This window comes from Rhinatrema bivittatum, chromosome 3 (genome assembly GCF_901001135.1).
Source record: "Rhinatrema bivittatum chromosome 3, aRhiBiv1.1, whole genome shotgun sequence".
NCBI classification, from domain to species: Eukaryota; Metazoa; Chordata; class Amphibia; order Gymnophiona; family Rhinatrematidae; genus Rhinatrema; species Rhinatrema bivittatum.
Genome location: NC_042617.1, coordinates 93,495,659 through 93,517,203, shown reverse-complemented (window position 1 = coordinate 93,517,203; position 21,545 = coordinate 93,495,659). Strand labels below are relative to the sequence as shown.

General features: G+C 47.3%; 2 protein-coding genes across 3 annotated transcripts in view; one reads left to right on the top strand and one right to left on the bottom strand.

Annotated features, from left to right (window-relative positions):
- Positions 1-1,586: 1,586 nt before the first annotated feature.
- Positions 1,587-11,032, bottom strand: LOC115086962. 2 transcript variants are annotated; one of them, XM_029593501.1, is made up of 2 exons: positions 10,979-11,032; positions 1,587-3,617 (listed from the first exon to the last, which is right to left on the bottom strand). In XM_029593501.1, the coding sequence occupies exons 1-2, from the start codon at positions 10,995-10,997 to the stop codon at positions 3,022-3,024; spliced, it is 615 nt and encodes a 204-aa protein (XP_029449361.1). In that variant the 5' UTR covers positions 10,998-11,032; the 3' UTR covers positions 1,587-3,021. The 2 variants fall into 2 exon arrangements, with proteins under 2 accessions (XP_029449361.1, XP_029449360.1); XM_029593500.1 differs by lacking the exon at positions 10,979-11,032 and adding an exon at positions 8,400-8,612.
- Positions 11,033-12,490: 1,458 nt separating this feature from the next.
- Positions 12,491-21,545, top strand: part of FERMT1 (fermitin family member 1) — a 213,159-nt gene continuing 204,104 nt past the window's right edge. The window contains exon 1 of the mRNA XM_029593498.1: positions 12,491-12,645. The gene's annotated coding sequence lies outside the window, so the exon portion shown is untranslated. The remainder of the gene's footprint in view (positions 12,646-21,545) is intronic.

Below are 21,545 nucleotides of genomic sequence, written 5' to 3'. Positions count from 1 at the left end.
AAGACCTCTATCATATCCCCCCTCAGCCGTCTCTTCTCCAAGATGAACAGCCCTAACCTCTTCAGCCTTTCCTCATAGGGGAGCTGTTCCATCCCCTTTATCATTTAGGTTGCCCTTCTCTGTACCTTCTCCATCACAACTATATCTTTTATGAGATGCGGCGACCAGAATTGTACACAGTATTCAAGGTGTGGTCTCACCATGGAGCGATATAGAGGCATTATGACATTTTCCGTTTTATTAACCATTCCCTTCCTAATAATTCCTAACATTCTGTTTGCTTTTTTGACTGCTGCAGCACACTGAGCCAACAATTTTAAAGTATTATCCACTATGATGCCTAGATCTTTTTCCTGGGTAGGAGTTCCTAATATGGAACCTAACATCGTGTAATTGAATGTCATGGATGCTTTCAAAATTGTTCTGCACATTGCTAAAACTATTCCCCCATTCACCTCACACAAGAAGCATCATGGACAGGACACATTTCCACATCTTTATATTCACATTTTCTATTAAACCTGAATTATTTTGCATCATGAAACACTTTATGAGAACAAATTTCCCATAATTTGTATTATGGGAATCATTTTCAAAGCTGTCCACATTGGGATAAAATCTGTGGGAAGTGATGTGCAGACTAAAACATTTTACTTTTGTTCATTTTTACTAAAACATTTTATCTTTGTTCATTTATTTCGTTTTGTGGTATTCATTTTTGGATTTATTTTAATGTTTATTTCAGTATGGTTCATTTGCTGAACGAAAATAAACCTTTTTTAAAAGCCTGAATAATAAAAAGCCTGAAACAGGCCCTCCCTGTGCTCCCTGAACTACTGCTGTTGTTTTCCTAAGCCTCCTGGGGCTTTCCCAAGCCCCTCCGACCCCTCCTCCATGCCCATAGGCCGGGGTCCAGGTTTATCCAGCTAGGCTAATCCAAGCCTAGCCAGGTCATCCCCAGGTCCCTCTGAGCCTTCTCCCACCTTCAAAAAATGAATCAGGGATATCCCCATCCCACGTTTACCTTTTCTGTGAGGTCTCTCAAGAAGAAAGGGGGAGGACCAATCCTCACTTGTTTCTGCCTTGCTGCAACTCTTTAAAAATTGAAGTAGCCAGACCTGAGATCAGCGCCAAAGTAACTTCAAAATGGCATTGATCACAGGTCCAGCTGGCACAATTTTCTTGTATTCCCATATGTTTGCACCAATTTTTCAAGGTAAAAGATCACACATCATTGAACATTGGGCCTGGGCAGCACGACCTGGGCCTAGGTCAGTTGCTCAGCAACTGGGACCCAGCTGGGGGCCTCAGTGACAGGACCCAGCCTTGGCTTGGCCCTGGCATTGGATCCAGACCTAGACCTGGACCTCAGTGACTGGAATCCAGCCTCAGTCTGGGCCTCAATATCAGGACTAGGCCTAGGCCAAGGTTTTGAGCTAGATCCCGGCTTTGGGTCCAAGCCTGGGCCTCGGCAATGGAACCCAGCTTTGGTCTGAGACCTGGGCCCATTTTTCTTTTAAAGTGGTCAATCTGAGAACCTCCTTCTCTCTCCCTCCCTCCCTCCCTCCTCTTCCTTTTTTCCAGATTCATGATCTTTTCCATCTTTCATCCCCAGTCCTCTCGTCCTCTTTTCCTCTCATCCCCTTATCCCCAGTTCTCTTTCCTTCTCACATTCCTCCCCCAATTAAAAGTTCTTTCAACTTCTCTTCATCCCATTTCTGATCCTCCTTCCTTCTTGTTGTGGAATCGCTGGAGGTGGTTCCATTTCTGAGAAATTGTGTGCTCCTGGGCCACGACGCAGCTGCAGAGAAGCTCCGGCAAGTGCCGAGGCAGGTGAAGAGTGTCCAAGTACAGGCTGGTGTTGCTAGAAGTACTGGAAGTAGAGCCCTGGCCTTTGCTGAATCTGTATGCAGCAAAAGAGACCCAACAACGCAATGTTGGTCTCTGGAGTAGTTCTCCAACCACTTGATAGCCCTTTCGGACCTGCCGCATGGGAGCAGCAACTGCGACAGAACGGACAGTGGTTGAAAGACGAAGACATCAAACGAAGACACAGAATACGTGAGGGCTTCACGGAGAGGTGACAAGACGCAGGATGATTGAAGAGAACTGAATCAATAAACAGAGTTGATGAAGAAGGACTGAGACGAACTCAGAGTTGCTAGAAGAGAAGGACTCCGACAGAGTCACAAACCACCATACTGAATAGGTACTGCCACATCACGTGCCCCACTCAGTCGAAGAGGGCTGGTCGTGGACCACGTTGGTAGGCATGCCCTACGCAGCCAGTCAGGGCTGGTCGAGGACTACTCTAGTGGTTCCCCACACAGATTGATAGAAGAATCCAACGAAGATTCAGACGAAGCCTCACTGAGGTGCGCCATGCAAAGCCAATCAAGGCCAGGCATGGGAGACGTCAACGGAACAGGGATTAGTGAGAGTCCAACTGCATGGAAGCAGATGAAAAGAATTCCAAAGGTCCGGTAGGAGAAGAAGTTCAGGATCCAAGGACTCAGAGGACCTAACTCGGCGTGGAGTTCGAGTGGCTCGGAGTAAGGACCTGAGGCTAAAAGCTCGATGAGACAACTCGGAGTGGGTACAATAAAAGCCGGAACCCTCTGGAGGCTTAAGCTGCCATAGTGGAGAGGATCCAGAGTTGAGAAGAACAGGATGAAGATATCTGGAGACAAAGGACATCGGAAGATGAAGAGAAGTCCAGGAGATCTGAAGAACAACACATCAGCAGATCCAATGAGACAGATGAAGGAGACATCAGGACAACTGGAACTGATGAGACGAGAGACCATGATGAAGACAAGACAAGGACCATGGATGAAGAACATCTGGACGAAGACATGGGATCCCATAAAGAACAGAGTGTCAACGAGAAGCTAGAAATGAAGAGAAGTCCTAAGGAAGACTGGCAAAGGCAAGGTGGAAGTGAAGCCAGGCCCTTTTTATAGGGTTGAAGAGGAGACTTCCTTGATGACTTCAGAGGTGCACCACTCCCTGGCTGTACCTTTAAGAGAGGAGAGGCAGCGTGGCTTTGCTCCTTAGGAAGAAGATGGACAGGACCTTGGAGAGCGGCGTCCCTGCCGCTGAAGACACTGAAGAGAGCAGGAGCAGATGATAGGCCCCGAAGCAGGCCCCAAGGTGAGCGGCGGCATCCAAGCTTCTGTAGATGGAGGAAAAACGGCTCCAGGCACAAGGCAAGGCCGGGGATGATGGCCCTTTCCCATGTAGGGCTCGAGGTAAGGTCGGTGGCCTCCAGGCCACATGAGGTTGCTGTCGGCAACCTCCTGGCCGCATAGGAGGCAGCAGTGCAGCTTCAGCCATGTGGGGAGTGCGTCGGCAACCTCTGGGCTGCTCAGGGTGTAGTAGCGAGGCTCCAACTGTGTAAGGAGCACGTCGGCGACCTCGGGCTGCAGGAAGAGCTGAAGTAGCACGGCTCCATGCCACAGGTGAGAGTGTAGGTGGGTTCCGGGCCATGCAGGTTGTCACAGCACAGCTCCAGTCACGTGAAGAGAGTGACAGCGTCCTCCAGGCCTCGGGATGTGCAGAAGCGTGGCTCCAGCCCGGGCTGCAGGAAAATCTGAAACAGCGTGGCTCCAGCCACACTGAAGAAAACGGCAAAGCAGAGAGAAAAGAGAGAAAAAAGGTGAGATACTGCCCAAACGAGGCAGAATCACAACACTTCTCCCAATCCCTGGTCCCTTCACCCTTTCTTTCTGTCCCCATCCCTTAAATCTCCTCCCTATACTAATACTTGAGATCCCTTTTCCTCACCTAAAAAATAAATTATACAGATACAAGCAAAATTGAAAAACTATTTTTATAATGCAATATAAAAGATGGACATTTTTATAAATGTACTTCAAAATTTTCACATTTTTCCACAGAATCTATCCCTGAGCTGCCACAGGAAATTGTAACACTGAGCCTTAGACCTTCTGTGCCTGGCTGTAAGACCTGTGGGGAAAGGAGAGAGCAATTGCTTCAACAGTGCCTAGGGGTGGCAAAAACCTAAATCTGCCACTGACTTCCAGTGATGGAAAAACTAGACCCAAAGATATGTCTCAAGGGGCGGATTTTAAATGCCCTGCATGCGTAAATCTGGGCGGATTTACGCGCGCAGGGCCCTCACGTGCCGGCGCATCTATTTTGCATAGGCCGCTGGCACGCGCAGAGCCCCGGGACAAGCGTAAGTCCCGGGGTTTTTTAAAAAGGGCGGGAGGGGGCGTGTCGGGGCGTGGCTGAATGACGCGGCGTTTCGGGGACGTGACGCGGCGTTTTGGGGGCGGCGACGCGGGCGTGGTTTCAGCCCGGGTACGTTCCGGGGGCGTGGCCACGGCCTCCGGACCAGCCCCCGGGACCGGAACACGGAGCAGGGCAGCCGGCCGACGCACGCAGATTTACGTCTGCTTTTCGCAGGCGTAAATCGTGGAATAAAGGTAAGGGGGGGGATTAGATATGGCGGGGGGGGGGGTTAGGTAAGGGAAGGGAGGGGAAGGTGGGGGGAGGGCGAAGGAAAGTTCCCTCCAAGGCCGCTCCGAAATCAGAGCGGCCTCAGAGGGAACAGGCAGCGCGCGCTGGGCTCGGTGCGTGCAGTTTGCACAAATGTGCACCCCCTTGCGCGCGCCGACCCCAGATTTTATAAGATACGCGCAGCTACTCACGCATCTTATAAAATCCAGCGTACTTTTGTTTGCGCCTGGTGCACAAACAAAAGTACGCGATCGCGCAATTTTTAAAAATCTACCCTCAAATGTCTTCCAAGGAGGTAAGACGTAGAGGAGTGTGTGATTGCCAGGCAGACCCAGATGCTAATTCTTCTGCTGTGTCTTCACTTTTTCACAACTAAGGATTCTCTGTGCCCTCAAAGTTGTTACGGAATTTTCAAAGGGCATAGCCATGCACGTAAACCCCAGGGACACGTGTGAGTCCCTGGGCCAGCCAAAGGGGCCGTCTGGGGGGGCGGGAAGGTCCGGGGGCGCGGTAGGAGCAAAAGGTAAGATAAGAAATTTGTGGGTATTTAGGATAGGGGAAGGGGAAGGGAGGTTAGGCTACGGGGTTGGGAAGTTGCCTCCCAGTCTGCTTCTTAATTGGAGCAGACTGGGAGGGAACTGGGAAAAGCCCCGATGCACTGCCACATGTACTTGCATTAGTCTACCCCCCCTTGCGTGCGCTGACCTGAAATTTTATAACACATGTTATAAAATTGTGCATCCATATGTGTACGCCGGGTAGCGCACGCACATGAACGCACGTGCGTAACGTTTGAAAATCTACCCCATATCATTAGGTAAAGTTATATGAATTACAGGGTAATGCGAACATGAAATGGAGAAATATGCTTTATATAAAAACACAATAATCCAGGTTTAAATTTAATCCAGAAGAACGCAATGAATTTCACTTGAAGATCCAAGCACTTTGCTTTCTCATGAGTTATATGAGTTGTATGGCTGTATCAAGCCTCCCAGTAGGTTGGGGTAACCAGCACAGAGTAGCCATGGTTACAACCCTAATTTCAGCAAGGATGGGGCAGCCATATGGTCAGACAATAGCCTTTCTAATTTGGGGGTCTATTTACTAAACCACCTTAAAATTGTGCAATAATGCCCAGTTTTAAAATGAGTCAGCTACCTCTGTATTCATTAAAATAATATGAGCGAGTTTTGCAGTTTAGCAAATACCACGTCAGGAGTACTTCCTGCGGACAGGAACACACAAAGCAATCCTGCTTCCTCCCCCCTCCAGATAGCACTCATCACATGTAAATTCCATGTAGATGATGGCTTTTAGCTATTACCCCTTGCAGAAAATTGCTGGGCACCCAATGCACACGTTTTAACGTGGCGAATTTAACTCCAGCCCCAGAGCTGGCATTAAATCAATCCATGAGTCAAGGGCTCAGGAGAAATTTAAAAAACTATGTCCTGTGTAGTTTCTACCTTTATTCTTAAACACCTACTGCTTGCAGTGTTTAGGAATAAAAGTATAATGTAACGGTTTGATGAAAAAAACATTCTGGACGCATAATATTTATGCACAATAGACATGTTCCAGGCCAATTTCACCCCTTGATATTGTTTGTGAATATTGGTGTCCAGAAATCAACTTGAAGTGGGATAAAATGAATGCTCATATTGAGCACCCATACGTCTCTTGGACGCCCAATACGTTTGAGCATTAGGACACACAACTCTTCCCTAGTGCATCCTTCTTAACACAAAAGCTCATTAAAATTCAGCCTAGGACACATGGCTGTGCACACATTAGGAAAACAAGTGCTCAGATAGCTCCTGTTTTAACGTGCATCTTATTGCATCGACCCCCCTGTGTTTCTGGGCCCCATCCTCCCTAGATCCATCCCCCTACCTGACTGAGGTCCTGGGAGGAAAGGGGCAAGACTGATCCCAACTCCTGCCCTGCAAGCACTACCATTCAAAATGGCACTAGCTAACCTGAGGCTTCCCTGTGCCCCTCAATTTGCCTTTTAGTTAAAAAAGGTACAGCCACACATTTAATGTGCATACTTTGTAGCTAATTTTCAAAGAGAAAGTATCCAGGTACTTTCTTTTAGAAAATTAATTAACATAAACTTCTCGTATATAAATGTGAGCGTCCTTTGCAACTGATATTTGTCTGGGCAGCTGAGTGGGAGGGGGGGTGAACAGGATGCGTACACTTGAAAATGCAAATATGCCTGTTCTGTTAAAAATATGTGCACTATGGAAACCCATGCAGTGTTTTAGCTGGATTGAGTTAGGGCAATTTTCAGACAGCCAATTTACCCAGATAAATGGTTTTGAAAGTTATCCTCCCCCAGGGCAGTGCTTGAAATAGGGGATGAGAGATTGAATAGAGATAGCGTGAGAGCTGGTATTGGTTTAAATCTGGGAATTTATGTCCTCATCTACTGAGTGGTGGAGAATCCAGACAAAAAAAATATCTGGGCACACTGGGAGGCCCAATTGGTCCTTATCTGTCATCATCTGTGTTACCTTACTAGGAATAATAAATCAATGTTCTTTCCTCTTCTGTGTGTTAGTATCTCCAACACTAAACTATTGGAATAGCTGCCTTCACGCCATCAACCTCCTTCTCACAAGCCTCTGCCTTGTTCTCAATACGTCCAAGACCGAACTGCTAGTCATTTCCCCCAATAATAATAACCCGCTAGCCATCACTACTAATACACCATTAGTAAATCAAGTGAGAGACCTTGGAGCCATCCTAGACTCCAGAATGAACTTTAAAAAATTCATTAACAACACCACTAAAGAAGGTTTTTACAAACTACAGGTCCTAAAACAGTTAAGACCTCTCCTACACTTCCACGACTACCATTCGGTCCTTCAAGCCTTACTATTCTCAAAGATTGATTATTGTAATGCGCTGCTGCTTGGTCTCCCAGCCTCTTCTACCAAACCTCTTCAAATGCTGCAAAACGCTGCAGCCAGGATCCTCTCAAACTCCCGCCGCATGGACCACATCACACCAATTCTAAAAATACTTCACTGGCTACCCATTTGCTACAGAATTCTCTTCAAGACACTGACCATCATTCACAAAACCATATTTCAGCAATCCTCTCTCCAACTCACCATACCCCTCAAACCACACTCCTCTGCAAGACCCACCAGATCTGCATACAGAGATTCCCTCCAGGTTCCCCCGAAAAAATCCGCTATACACAACGCCATTGGAAAACGAGCGTTATCAACTGCCGGGCCGCATCACTGGAATTCTCTCCTGCCAGATCTCCGCCAGGAACATTGTCACATCACATTCAGAAAAAAATTAAAAACATGGCTGTTTGCCCAAGCATATCCTTGAAGAAGCCTCATGGTCACTCACATGGTCCTACACCCCACGGTTGCGTCCTCTTTCCGCCACACAAAGGAACTGTTTTTCTGCTAACTGCGCTTTCATATAACTTGCCTAATCGACTACACTGTGTAAATTGTATATAATTCTTACCATGTAAGCAATTACTCTCTGCTTACATGCTCTGCTCTCCAGTTAGAAATTGTTAACCTATCCTTTTTTCTAACAGCCCAGTTCCACACTCCCTGTTGTAATGTAACTTTCGCTTTCATTGTTAACTGGTTTACCCCCTAGTTTATTGTAAACCGGTACGATAAGACCTGGTCTTGAGCATCGGTATATTAAAAGAATTTAAATAAATAAATAAATAAATAAATAAATAAATAAATAAATAAATACAAAGGTCATCAGCAATTTCATGGATACTCATAAATTGCTCCGCTAATGAAGCATTCAGTATATGCTTTTGAATGTAACCTTGTGTTCAAAAATTCACATTTTTTGTCTTCATTTATTAAGAATTTTCTCCCATTTTGTATCTATGAAAAAAATGCTTAATCAATCACCTGCAGAAGCAGCATCCTCTATCATTGGCATTGGCATCAGGGGAGGGTGGCTGTACCCTCCTGGGGATACTTTCTGCCACTCAGATGTAAGGAGTTGAAAAGAGGAAGACTTTTCCCCAAGCTGATCCCATGGCCCTTTCCATGGGTCAGGTGGCAGGCCAGCATCTGCAGAGGCAACGCACTATAGAGGAAACTGGATGGTGTTCTGTATCAATGTCCTAGGATAAGAAGAAGGCAGCATCAAAAGTAGCACCGAGGAGCATCAGTGAAATGATTACCCTGGATAATCAGTCGCTGCAAGTAGTTGAAAACACGGGCTTTAAGCATCGGCTGCATGTGTTAGCTCCCAATTACAAAATGCTACATTTAATAGGCAGGTTATCCCAACCTGGTACAATCAGTGCCATAGTTGCATACAACCTCAGTTGCCTAAGGCAGAAGGGAGTAATGTGCATTTCACCAGCAGTATCTGGACTAGTGTGTACACTGTGCATGTTTACCTCTCCCTGACAGCACACTAGTGGGACCTGGCCAAAGCAGGGACAGGCAGGCACTCTAGCAGGGACCAAGCATCATGGTGCAGGTGGGCTGGAGTGCACACCCAGTTGTTGGGTAGCTGCTATACTTTGTGCAATATTCCATCAGCCATAATAAAAATGCTGGAAGGGTGGCAGCAAGACCAGAGAGGCAGGAGTCTTCAGGCAGGTGTTTTTGTCATAGACAGTGGGAAAAATATAACTGCAATGGAAGATGGGAGCTTTCGGGGTATCCGTTCCTGGTAGTGAAGGATGCCCTGGGGCTAAGACCCAAGGACCATGTGAATCTATTCCTGAAGGACCCAATAGAGAGATGCAGGAAAATAGCAGGGCATTTCCATCAAAGTGTGAATGGGTGGAAGCTTCTTTGTGAGAAGCAGAAAGAATTTAGGATGCCTCATAAGCATCTGATTCAAGATTTGATATTTTTGTTTTGTTTTGAAATAAAACAAACCGAATTGCAAGATTTTCTTCATGTTTTTTATTTCATTTGAAAAAAAATGCACACTCCTGAAATTCATTAGTTTCAATATTGCTCTGTGGCTTCTACAGACTCTAACATAATTTGTCTGCCTTGCACTGTAGCATCTCCATCCTGTTTACTTATAAATTAAACACAAGACTGTGACATGTATACTTTTAAATGATATTTTAGGTATTGAAATTAGTTAAAATAATGTAAGCACTACCATTAATGTTCTAACAGATATTACCTGTACATTAAAATGTTCCAAGCCATTTACATGGTTAAAAAGTGATTTAGGAACATAAATGTATTTTAAAATTGCTTTCTCTTATTATGGTTAAAAGTGCTCCATTGTCGACAATGTGCATATGTTGAGTCACATTTTAGGCGAGGCATTCGGGGGGGGGGGGGGATGTTTTGGGTGAGAATTGAAAATAATGCTTGTAGATTGTATTTTCACAGTATTTTCCAAAGGAAATCTACCTGAACAAAACATAGGTGAACATGACTGTGAATAATCTATGCCCCTGGCAATTTTTAAACTGATAGTACATTCATATTTATCTTTGAAAATTAGAGAAAGGTTTGTTGGCAAAAGGTGCCCATGACCTTTGATCCAGTGTAGATAGTTTGAAAATTGCCCCTTAACGCTTTTAAGACATTGTCATAAGCTTTGGGAGGCAGTTTGCAATAAGCTGCCTGGTTGCCGTGCACATGTGTGGCTACTTTGCAAAGAGAAACATTCTGAGCAGTATTTGCTTTTCAAATTAGCTATGCTAAAGTATGCGCATGCAAAGAGAATTGGCACTTTGCATCTGCCATTTGTATGGGAGGCTGAGCAAAGTTATAGCATCACTTGCGCATTTGAAAATGCAAATGTGCACATGGTGTTAACTCCCCTAACCTAAGCACACACACCGGGAGCCCCTCTTTATAACCAGGCTAAAAACATGGGCTCTCTGCAAGTCTGCGGATGCTTTTAGCTGGATGAAGAAACGGAAATTTTCAGAACACCAGCTATGCCCAAGTAAAATGGCTTTGAAAATTGTCTTCCCCTTGCTGGTGCAAATTAATCTTATCTTTTCTAGCCAGCAGGGGGAGCTGGTGGAGCAGTGAAAAGACAGAATTCTAGTTACAAAAAATTCTTAACTCTCCTGTTTCCATTTGGGATCATTCTTGAAGACATCGCAGGACTCCGTTATTCGGGCCAATCCTGTAAAGTGCGGCTGCGTTTACCCTGCTCCTAAGCCGCTTTTAACTCACGTTCCGGCCGCGTTAGCCCTTCCTGCGATCCCGAATCCCCTTTAACCTACTCGTACCGCGTCCTAAATTCCCCGGGTAACCCCTTCCGCCCGCGGCATGTATATTGCATGCAAACGAGCGAATTAGCGCGATATTGCATGCAAACGAGCGAATTAGCTATTCCCCTAGCATCCCGTAACCCGCGCCCCGACTAACGCTACCTTTCCCTGCCGCTTTGTCGCGCGTTTAACCTGCAAACTTACCGCCTACCCTGACCCAGGCGGTAGAGGCAGGGGTCAGGGTAGGTGGCAAGCTTTCCCCCAGCCCCCGCTCACCTGCCCCGGCCGCGATCATGGGTGCCGGTCTCCGTGGCAGCCCCAGTCCTCTCCCCTGCTCCCGAAGCCAAAAAAAAAAGCTTTTTTTTTTTTTTTGGCTTCGGGAGGAGGGGAGAGGACTGGGGCTGCCACGGAGACCGCTTTCCCCCGTGCAAGTAAGTTGTTTCGCCGCTTGTCTCTTCTCCCCCCTCCCGGAGCAGGGCGCGAAAAGCCGCCTTGCTCCGGGAGGAGGGGGGACACTGACAGCGGCGAAGCTTTCCCCCAGCCCGGACACCGGCGAAGCCAGAAGATAGCGGCGGAGAAACGGCGAAACGACTGTCAGTGTCCCCCCTCCTCTCGGAGCAGGGCGCGAAAAGCCACCTTGCTCCGGGAGGAGGGGGGACACTGACAGCGCACAAGCAGCGATGGAGAAACGGCGAAACGACTGTCAGTGTCCCCCCTCCTCTCGGAGCAGGGCGGAAAAGCCGCCTTGCTCCGGGAGGAGGGGGGACACTGACAGCGGCAAAACTTTCCCCCAGCCTGGACACCGGCAAAAAACTTACTTTTTTGCAGCCACGAGCACGAACACGATCTGGCCTGCCTTAGCTCCTCCCGACAAGATGGCCGCCTGCACGGGGAAAGCGTGCAATTGGCCGCTGAAGACGTGACGTCACGACATCACGTCTTGAGCGGCCAATTGTACTCTTTCCCCGTGCAGGCGGCCATCTTGTCGGGAGGAGCTATCGGAGCCAGATCTTCGCCTTCCTGCTCGTGGCTCATGGCTGCAAAATTGTAAGTTTTGCCGGTGTCCGGGCTGGGGGAAAGTTTTGCCGCTGTCAGTGTCCCCCCTCCTCCCGGAGCAAGGCGGCTTTTCGCGCCCTGCTCCGAGAGGAGGGGGGACACTGACAGTCGTTTCGCCGTTTCTCCGCCGCTGTCTTCTGGCTTCGCCGGTGTCCGGGCTGGGGGAAAGCTTCGTCGCTGTCAGTGTCCCCCTTCCTCCCGGAGCAAGGCAGCTTTTCGCGCCCTGCTCCGAGAGGAGGGGGGACACTGACAGTCGTTTCGCCGTTTCTCCGCCGCTGTCTTCTGGCTTCGCCGGTGTCCGGGCTGGGGGAAAGCTTCGTCGCTGTCAGTGTCCCCCTTCCTCCCGGAGCAAGGCAGCTTTTCGCGCCCTGCTCCGAGAGGAGGGGGGACACTGAAAAGTCCTTTCGCCGTTGCTTCTGCGCTGTCGCCGCCGTTGCTTCCTGGTATCTGTCATTTCAAATGACATTTGAAATGACAGATACCAGCGTGGCGTGAAGCCTTAGGCCCGCGCACCCAGGATCCTGTATAGGCGCTCTATCCAGTATCCTGGTTTGCGCGGGACTAAGGCTTTTCGGACGCGGCTTACATTTACATATAATTAGGCTTCAGGATCGCGCGGTAGGTGAGCTGCTCTGTGCGGGCGGTAACTGCGGGTGCCGTAGGCACTAACGCAGCTCTTCCTACCGCACGATACAGGATTGGCCCGATTGTCTGTTAAACTCTTTCCTCTTCTTCTATTGCAAGTGAAATTTGAAATCTGGAGTTTGAAGAATCTTACCTCCATTACTTCTGAATTACTGGACACCTCACTGTGGCAAATTCCACTTACTGCCAGCCTTTCCCACTGTTGGTCTTGCAGCTTTGTTAATGGCTCACCATTCTGTCAGGTAAGGTTAAGTAGCTTTGGGAGTTTAGAACTTTTTGGTTAGCAGTGCCTATTTTGCATCCCTGAATTGTCATTTTCTGACTCCAGGGAATGAAAAGACAGAATAGAATCAGCAGGGAGAACTCTCTGCACTAGCTTGAGCTTCATACAGCAGGAATACATCTCAGATGAGGTGAAATAGGACAAGAGAATAGCATCCTGAAGGTACGTTAGCTGAATCATACAGAATAGGAGTAATCCCCCAGTCTTTTGCAGAATTCATACTCTGTTACCAAGCAATTGTTTCTGGACAAAATAATAATAATAATGGTATATATGGATAGCATGTAAAAAGAAAGAGTAGGAATTAATTATGAACAATTGATTGTTCATATATATTTGCTATACTTGATTATGCATTTTTTGTATTGCTGTAAACCGCAAACTGTGGTCCTTTGTTAGACCAGAAAGCAGAGGCAGTTCTATAATTAGGCAGGGTGAGGTGGCCACATCAGCCAGCAAAATTTTGGGGCAGCAAAAAACAGCTCCCAAAAATATTCCTGCATGCAGCATGCAAAACAGAACCAACACACCGGCACCGTGGTTTTCATGAAATGCCTGCGGGATTCCCATTTCCGATGGGTAGAAGAAAAGGCCCAAGGTGCCACCATGCTTCTGATGACATGTTCCTGGGGTTCCCATCCCCTACAGGCAGAATAAAAGCTCACAGTACCAGCATGCCTCTGATGATGTACCCACGTGTTCCCATCCCCTGCAAGCGGAAGAAACATCCACGGTGCCAGCACGCCTCTGATGATATGCCTGCGTGTTCCCATCCCCTATGAGTGGAAGAAAAAGTCTGTGGCACCTGTGTGCCTCTAAGGACATACCTTACCAAACCCCCTTGGGCAGAAAAAAATAAGGTCTGCTGCACCTTAGGTCAGGTGCCCGTGGAGGATTGGATCCCCACTCTGATGATGAACCTGCAGAGATCCCCCCCCCCCCCCTGTGGGCACAAGCAAATGACCATTGTTCCAGTGCCTCTGATGACATGCCCACAAGGATCCCCTCCCCAATGGGAAGAAGAAACAACATGGTTTTTAGGAGGGGTCTGCGGGGTTCTCCTCCCCCAGGTCAAGAAGACCTTTCAAGAAGAGGGTGTGGGAGGTATGGCAACAAAAGGAAGGGGAGGAGGGGTTAGTGATTGAGGACTCACATCCCTTCCCTTTCCTTTCACTGAGAAGTGAGGGGAGAAAAGGGGATGAGCTGAGTGAAAGTGAGAGGGAAGGGAGGGAAGGAAAGGGGAGAGGAGGGGAGAGAATGAGAGGGGAGGGGTGAGAGGAGGGAAGGAATTGGAAGTCAGTGAGTGATCGAGTGAGTGAAAAGGAATGGTGAGAGAAAGAAAAGGAAGGGGTGAGTGAGATCAAAAGGGTGAACAGGAAAAGGAAAGGGGTGAGTGAGAGAGGGAAGAGGATCAGAAGGAAAAGGAAGGGAGTGAGTATGAGGGAAGGGGTGAGATGAAAAAGGAAGTGAGTGAGTGAGAGAGGAAGGGTGTGAGAAGGGAGGAAAGGAGAGGCAAAGGGTGAGAGTGAGAGAATAGAGGTGAGAAGATAGGGAAGGAAACCGAAGGGTGTGAGAATGAAAGGGAAGGGGCTGAGCAGTGTTGCCTCTCTCAGGGCATGGGCCGACACTGCTCTATTTCCTGACTTCTGGTCTCTTCTTGCCACCCAGGACAAATGCTGCTTCTGCTCTTTCTGGCTGCAGCGATTACACCTCCTTCCTCCCACCTGCACAGACACTCACGACACAACTTCTCCCAAGCCCATGCGAGCAGAAAGAACAAGGAGTCGCAATTGTTGCAATCCCGCCATTACTGTGTCACCCTCAGAACCGTGGTGCTCTACGATGTCGCCTAGTTCTGGTCATGATAGTGTTCCTGGGATTGCCAGCTTCCTATAAATATTATCATAATCTATCTGCCACTCCTCTGGGAACTCTGACCCCCAGGTCCCCTCTTTCCCAGGAATTTTAAATAGCCAAAGGACTAGACTCCAAGGGGGACACCTGCCCCTGTTTCTTTACCCTCTCGCTGATTTGACCAGTGCCAATCCTTGTGGGTAGTGCCACTTCATTCCTCACCTCAGGCAGCAGATTGCCTTGAGCCACCCCTGCCAGAAAGGCAACATATAAAACTACAGATGAGATTAAGAACTGTGAGGAAAGAGGGAGGATGCAATAGAGGGCTTGTGCCTTAGTTTCAGACCTTTTCCAGTTGAAAGGAAGCTGTAGAACTAAGGGTCTTAATGTGAAGCTCCAGAGTGGGAGACTCAGCAGCATCAGAAAATATTTTTCTACAGAAAGGACGGTAGATGCCTGGAATGCCCTCCTGGAAGAGGTGGTGAAGAGAAGAATGGTAACAGAATTCAAAAGGGAGTGGGATGAATATAGAGGTTCTCTGGTGGCTAGAGGACAGAAAGGAATCTATGATAAGTTTGATGAAGCATTTCAGAACGGGGGTGACCTGCATGGAGCAGCAGTTACAACCAGCCAGTGGTGCATTCAAGGGGTCCATTTGGGTATATCTTACAGTAAACATATGGTTTTGCTATCTGTTTTTGGCATTACTTTAATAAACTTTGATCAAGTTCACTTACGATGCATGTAGGGCAGGGGTTACTGTTCCCTCTAAGCTGTGGGTGTGTACATGCACACAAACATCCTGAACCCCACGTATACAGCAAAACAGAGTTTGCACGAGCTATCTCCTCTCCTGCTGCCACTGGCCCATTGTGCTACCTGCCTGCACAGACCTCCCATGTGGCCCATCTGATCCCTAAGCAAACAACTGTGGTGGCAGAAGATGCAACTGAGGCCCAGCAGGTTGCCGTGGAGCCCATCCCATGGCAGTTGAAAACCACAACTAAGGCCCAGCAGGCTGCCGTGGAGCCCATCCTGTAGCAACTGAAAACCGCAACTGAGCTTCTGCAGGCTGATGCGAAGCCCGTCCCACAGCAGCCAAGGACAGCAACAGAGGCTACCGGGGCCGAGAAGAAAAGGCCCAGAAGAGAGGGGAGGCCCTATGAGTGAGTATGTGAGGGAGAGAGTGAGCTTGTGTATGTGTTTGTGTGTGTGTGTGAGGGAGAAAGTGAGACTGTGTGTGTGTGTATATATATGTGTGAGAGAGAGAGCAAGCCTGTGTGTGTGAATGTGTGTGTGTGTGAATGTCAGAACAGCTTGAAAACCTAAAATCCCAGGCATGGAGAGCAGGAGGTTTTATAATCAGTTGTGTTATTGGATGGTATTTGATGTGTCTTCTAATTTGAAATATTATATTGGTGTTCTGGGAAATTTATAAACATTTTTATTAGCATGATTTTACTATTATGCTTGATATTTTCTGTTTCTGTTATGGTTATTGATGTTTGGGTGGATCCTTGGACACTGTGGCAGCTGACCACGCCCATGGGGGGCAGTCCCGTAAGGGACCACAGTGTCAGGCTAGACTCTGGACACACAAACACAGATTTGAATCTTTTATTAAACAGTTTTAGAAACCACCAGAGATGGCAGTAGTGAGTAGTGGATGTTGAGCCCAGCTGGGCAGGTCTCTCACAGAACGCTGGAACAGCAAATCCTCTGCTGACTGTGCTGTAGTGGAAAGAGATTAAGAGTTATGAGTACACAGTGAGAAATATACAGAGTCCCAGGTAGAATAGGAGAAGCTCCGAGACAGGGAGAGCAGGCCCTTGAGGAGCAAGTACCTGATCCCTTAGAGCAGAGAGACTCAGTTGTATTGTACTCACATAGCAGAAACAGAGATTCCACTAGATGAGAGGTCTGGCACTGGAACAGGGAGCAGGCCCTCGAGGAGCGAGTACCTGGTTCCAGTGAAGCAGTACTGTGGAATAGATGGTAGTTGTACTCACAGATGGAAACTGTTAGTGAAGTCTTCCAAGTAGAAAGGTTTGAAGATGCAGGCAGCGACTCAGGGAACATGGGCCCTCGAGGAGCGAGTACTGGTTTCCTGATAGCACCTGAAAGAAACAGAAGAGGCAACCCCGAAGGGTGCAAGAGTTCCAGATAGCGCTGGAGTGGCAGAGCAGCTTCGGTACGGAGAGCGAATCCCATCCGTAAGGTTACCGTTGCTAACTCGATGAACTAGCAAATACTGTAGGCTTAAATATCCAGGCAGCGTGAAGTCATATCAGGGGGACGCCCCTGAGGTTCGCGCCAACGTGGAAATAAGGATGAGGGTGGCGTGCGCATGTGTACCCTAAGGTACCTTTGAGGAGCATGGCGGGAGGCAGCACCAAAGCCAGTCCGGAGACGCTGGAGAGGACGGCAAACAGACGCCGCAGCAGCCAGTAGTCCAAGGTGAGCGGGAGGAGCCACAAGTAGTGAGAGGTAGGCAGGGCGAAGCCATCGAAGACTGACGGTCGCAACAGTTTCTTTATTTTATTGTTTGTGGCTCCATTATTCTGTCTTTGATAAGGATCTATCAGTGATCTGTATGTATAAATGAGGTCAGGGTGATTAGGTATTATTTGATATGTATGCATTTTTGAAATATTTTATTGGTATTTGGGACATTTTTATGTGTTTATAATTGTTGGATATTCTATTCATTAGTTGTCTTGAAATGTTTATTCTTTTTATTAGTATAGTTTTACTATTATGATTGTTGGTTTCTATTTCTTGATTTTATTGTTTGTTGCTCCATTATTCTGTCTTTGGTAAGGGGCTGTGAGTGTTATGTCTGTGTAACCTAGATATTATTTTACCCAGATATGATTTTACTATTCCTTGATTTTATTTTTTGATATTTTATAAGAAATGGCAATGTTGCTGTTTTCCAGTGCTACACTGTATACAGAGTCTGGCTTGCTGCAGTTTCCAGTTCATTTTTTGTCTGTGTATTTTATTTATACTTTATGCTCTCTTTATTCTGTATTTGGTGAGGATCTGTCCATGTTCTGCATATGTGACTGAGGTGAGATAGTCTGATACCATATAGGTTCTGTATTGGAATCTATAACAGACTTAAAGGAATCGTTTATCACTGAAAAGTATTCTGTTGTATGACAAAATAGGACACACTGTCAGATCTGAAAAGATATTAATTTTTGATAAGCTATGTGTGAAAAACATTTCCATGCAATTAAGAGAACTGAACTTGTTTTTCATTGAAACAGTTAAATTAAACTTTTGAAATCCAATAATATTAGCACTATTCTTGCTCAGGCACACTTGGCTCATACAGCACAAATTTGAACTCAACTTATAAAAAGTTGCATGAAAGAAAATTGTTGCGCACATAGCCTGCCAAAAACTTGGAACATTGGCAGGGATAGCCCGCTGTTGTGCTTCTACAGCTGGGACAGGCCTTCTGGGTACCACAAGAAGGAATGAATAAAAAGCTGGGAGGGGGAGGTCTGGCTATCACCTGCCTTTACTGCTTGGATGGGCTTCCTTATCCTAGGGTAACTTGCACCACAGATACAAGCCTAAACAAAATGCTGGACAGACTAGATGGATCATTTTGGTCATTATCTGCTGTCATTTACTATCTTACAAGCCGTAAAGCCCGTTAAAACGGGCTACATCCCTCTGTCTCTCACCTCCCCCTCATTCTCTCTCCCCTCACTCTTCACCACCCCCCTCCCCCACCCACTCCTCTCCACCCTCCCTCTCCTCTCACTCAGTCCCCCCTCTCCCTCACTCCCTCCCACTCAGTCCCCCCTCTCCCTCCCTCCCTCCCACTCACTCAGTCCCCCTCTCCCTCCCTCCCTCCCACTCACTCAGTCCCCCTCTCCCTCCCTCCCTCCCTTCACCCACCTCCATTTCCTCCCGGCGCCGTAAGCGCGACTTCCCGCAACCCTCACCCGGCTCCATTAACTCCTCCCGCTCCTGCCGGCAGATCTCGGGGGGGGTCACTCCCGCGCGCGCGGCAGTGACCCCCCCGAGATCTGCCGGCAGATCTGGGGAGGAGAAGTAGCGGCACCGCGCGCGCGCGGTGCCGCTACTTCTCCTCCCGCTCCTGCCGGCAGATCTCGGTGGGGGGGGCGCGGGAGTGACACCCCCCCCCCCGAGATCTGCCGGCAGATCTCGGTGGGGGGGCGCGGGAGTGACACCCCCCCCCCCCCCGAGATCTGCCGGCAGATCTGGGGAGGAGAAGCAGCGGCACCGCGCGCGCGCGGTGCCGCTGCTTCTCCTCCCGCTCCTGCAGCCCCACCGCCATTTTTTTTTCTGATCGACATCCTTGCCCGCACATGCGCAGTAGAGCTGCGCTCTACTGCGCATTTGCGGGCCGTCGGTCACAGGCCATTTATAAGGTAGATTATGTTACTAATTTGGTGAGGGGTGAGGAGGCCAGAAAGCAACCTGAGGGAAGGGGAATCCAGAGAGGAAAGAGGGAAGTGATAAACCTGAAGAAAAGAAGGAGTAGATGAGGAACATGAAAAGAGTGTGATGAGGAAAAAGAAAGAACCTGAAGGGGTAAGCATGTGGAAAGAGAAGAGGAGGGATGCTGGGTAAGTCATCAAAGTAATGGGGAGACAAGAAGTTTGGGGGGCTGAGAGGAAGACGGAAGGATAAGAAGAGAAGAGAAAAGGAGAAGAATGGAGAGAAAGGTAGATGAGACGGGGAAGATAATTAAAAATCAGATGGAGGGAAAAGATAAACATTAAAAGATAGATCAAGATATGATCTATAGAAGGGTTCAGAGAGGGAAGAAGGGAGCAGAAGGATTGAAGGATTAGAAAAGAGAGAGAATACCTACATTTTTTTTCTATTTTGACCCCTGCTTTTCCTAATAAAACTGTCAATGTTTAAAAATCAAAATGACTATTAAGCCCATATGAATAGTGGCATGCTTGTGCCATCATAATGCAAATAATATAATAAGGGCCAGATTTTAAAAACCCTGCACGCGTAAATCCGGCTGGATTTACGCGCACAGGGGGGATACGCGCACCGAGCCTATTTTGCATAGGCCTGGCGACGAACGCATGTCTCATGGCTTTGGGAAGGGGCGGGGCGTGGGCGGGGTGCCAGTCTGGGGGCGGGACCGAGGCCTCCAGCACAGCAGCCGTGCCGGAGGATCGCGCGCCGGCAACTGGCCGACGCATGCAAGTTACGCCAGAGGCAGGTGTAAATAAGAAAATTAAGCGGGGGTGGGGATATAGGTAGGGCTGGGGGGTGGGTTAGATAGGGGAAGGGAGGGGAAGGTGGGGGGGAGAGGAAGGAAAGTTCTCTCCGGAGCGACCTCGGAGGGACTGGGGAAAGCCATCGAGGCTCCTCTAGAGCTCGGCACGAGCAAGCTGCACAAGTGTGCACCCCTTTGCGCATGCCGACCCCGGATTTTATAACATGCGCGCGGCTGCGTGTGCAAGTTATAAAATCGGGCGTAGATTTGTGCGCGCTAGGTTGCGCCCACAAATCTACGCCCTCACGTATCTCTTAAAATCCGGCCCTAAGTGTACTTTATATTGTCTTTTCTGTGCTTGCCAGAAACAAAAAATGTTTTGTTTGTTTGGGGTATTTTTTTATTACCATAGTACAAGCATCTTTTCTAGCATATATATAATTTCATTTGTATTTGTTTTCTGTAGAAAAAAGTAATACATACATTAAAATATGTATTTGTATCATATACTAAATAACAATCTCCGAAAAGATTTTTAGACTTGACATCTCTTCTATCAAAAATGAAAATTGCATCAGACCTATTTTTTAAGACTAAGGCCTTTGTCTAATTTTGAGTACAAAACATCTTCAATTTTACACTAACGGGCAGACAAGACCTGGCTTGTGTATGCCTACACACACAATACTTTACTTCAAAGCCAACAAGAATACAGAAACCAATTGTTCTAACCCTACTGACCATAATGACCTGCCTGGGATCAGCTCTGTCATATTCTGAACTTTTTCTCACATGAACATTTAAATACAAGTATTCCACAGGGTTCTGCAACTGTGATTTTGTGTCATTACGATGAATGTAGAATTAATCATTAGCTTAAAAAAAAAAGTATAAATTTTAAATCCTGAAATTCTTTCCCACATATGAGAAGAACAAAACTTTCTGTTTGTTCTGTAAGGTTTCCGAGATGCACTGATTCTGAAAATTGTTCCAAATCCTAAGAATTTTAAGAGAATTTATCAGGGGCCAGAAATGGCACATTACACTTTACTACAACAATAATAAAGAGGACACTGTTAATGTTAAATTGGCCCATAACCAGCAGAGATGTGCAGTTATTTGGAACAAATGTGTAAAATGCAATGAGTGAGATCATTTTAATTTCATTCCTCACCCCCGACCCCAAAACAAATGGAGGATCTCCACAAACTTTTCTTTAATTTGTTTTTGTTTCCTATTCATGTCTGTGGCCCATGTAAAACTGCTGCATTAAGAGTGGTAACTATAGCAACCAAGTCTGTGAGATAGTAGTCTAGAATTGAAGCAGTAGCAATAGGCAAGTAAACATGATGGAGGACCAATCAAGGTAAAGCATTTTTTTAACTAGCCTATGGCTGCTACCTTGATCAAGTGATGCTGATATCCTCTCAATTAAAGGTCTATACATGTACAAAGAAATTCTATTTTCTCTGCTGGATTTCATAGGGAAAGTGTTGCTAACCTGAATGCAGGAGTTAGCAATCTGTTGTAGACTAACTGCTCGAGTAGCAATCTGTATGGAGAAGATTCTTGGTGGGAGGAGCAGTCAGATAGGAGGAGCAATCTGTAGAGAAAGCTCTGTGTAGTGGGCTCCTGAAGAGGGAGGAGTCAGCAATCTTGTAGTGTCGCAGATATCGTCTTGCTAAAGTGTAGCAATCTGTAATGAATCTGATATAGTTGTGGTGGATCCCTGGGCAGATGGCAGATAACCACGCTCTCGGGAGGATGCCCCAAGAGGG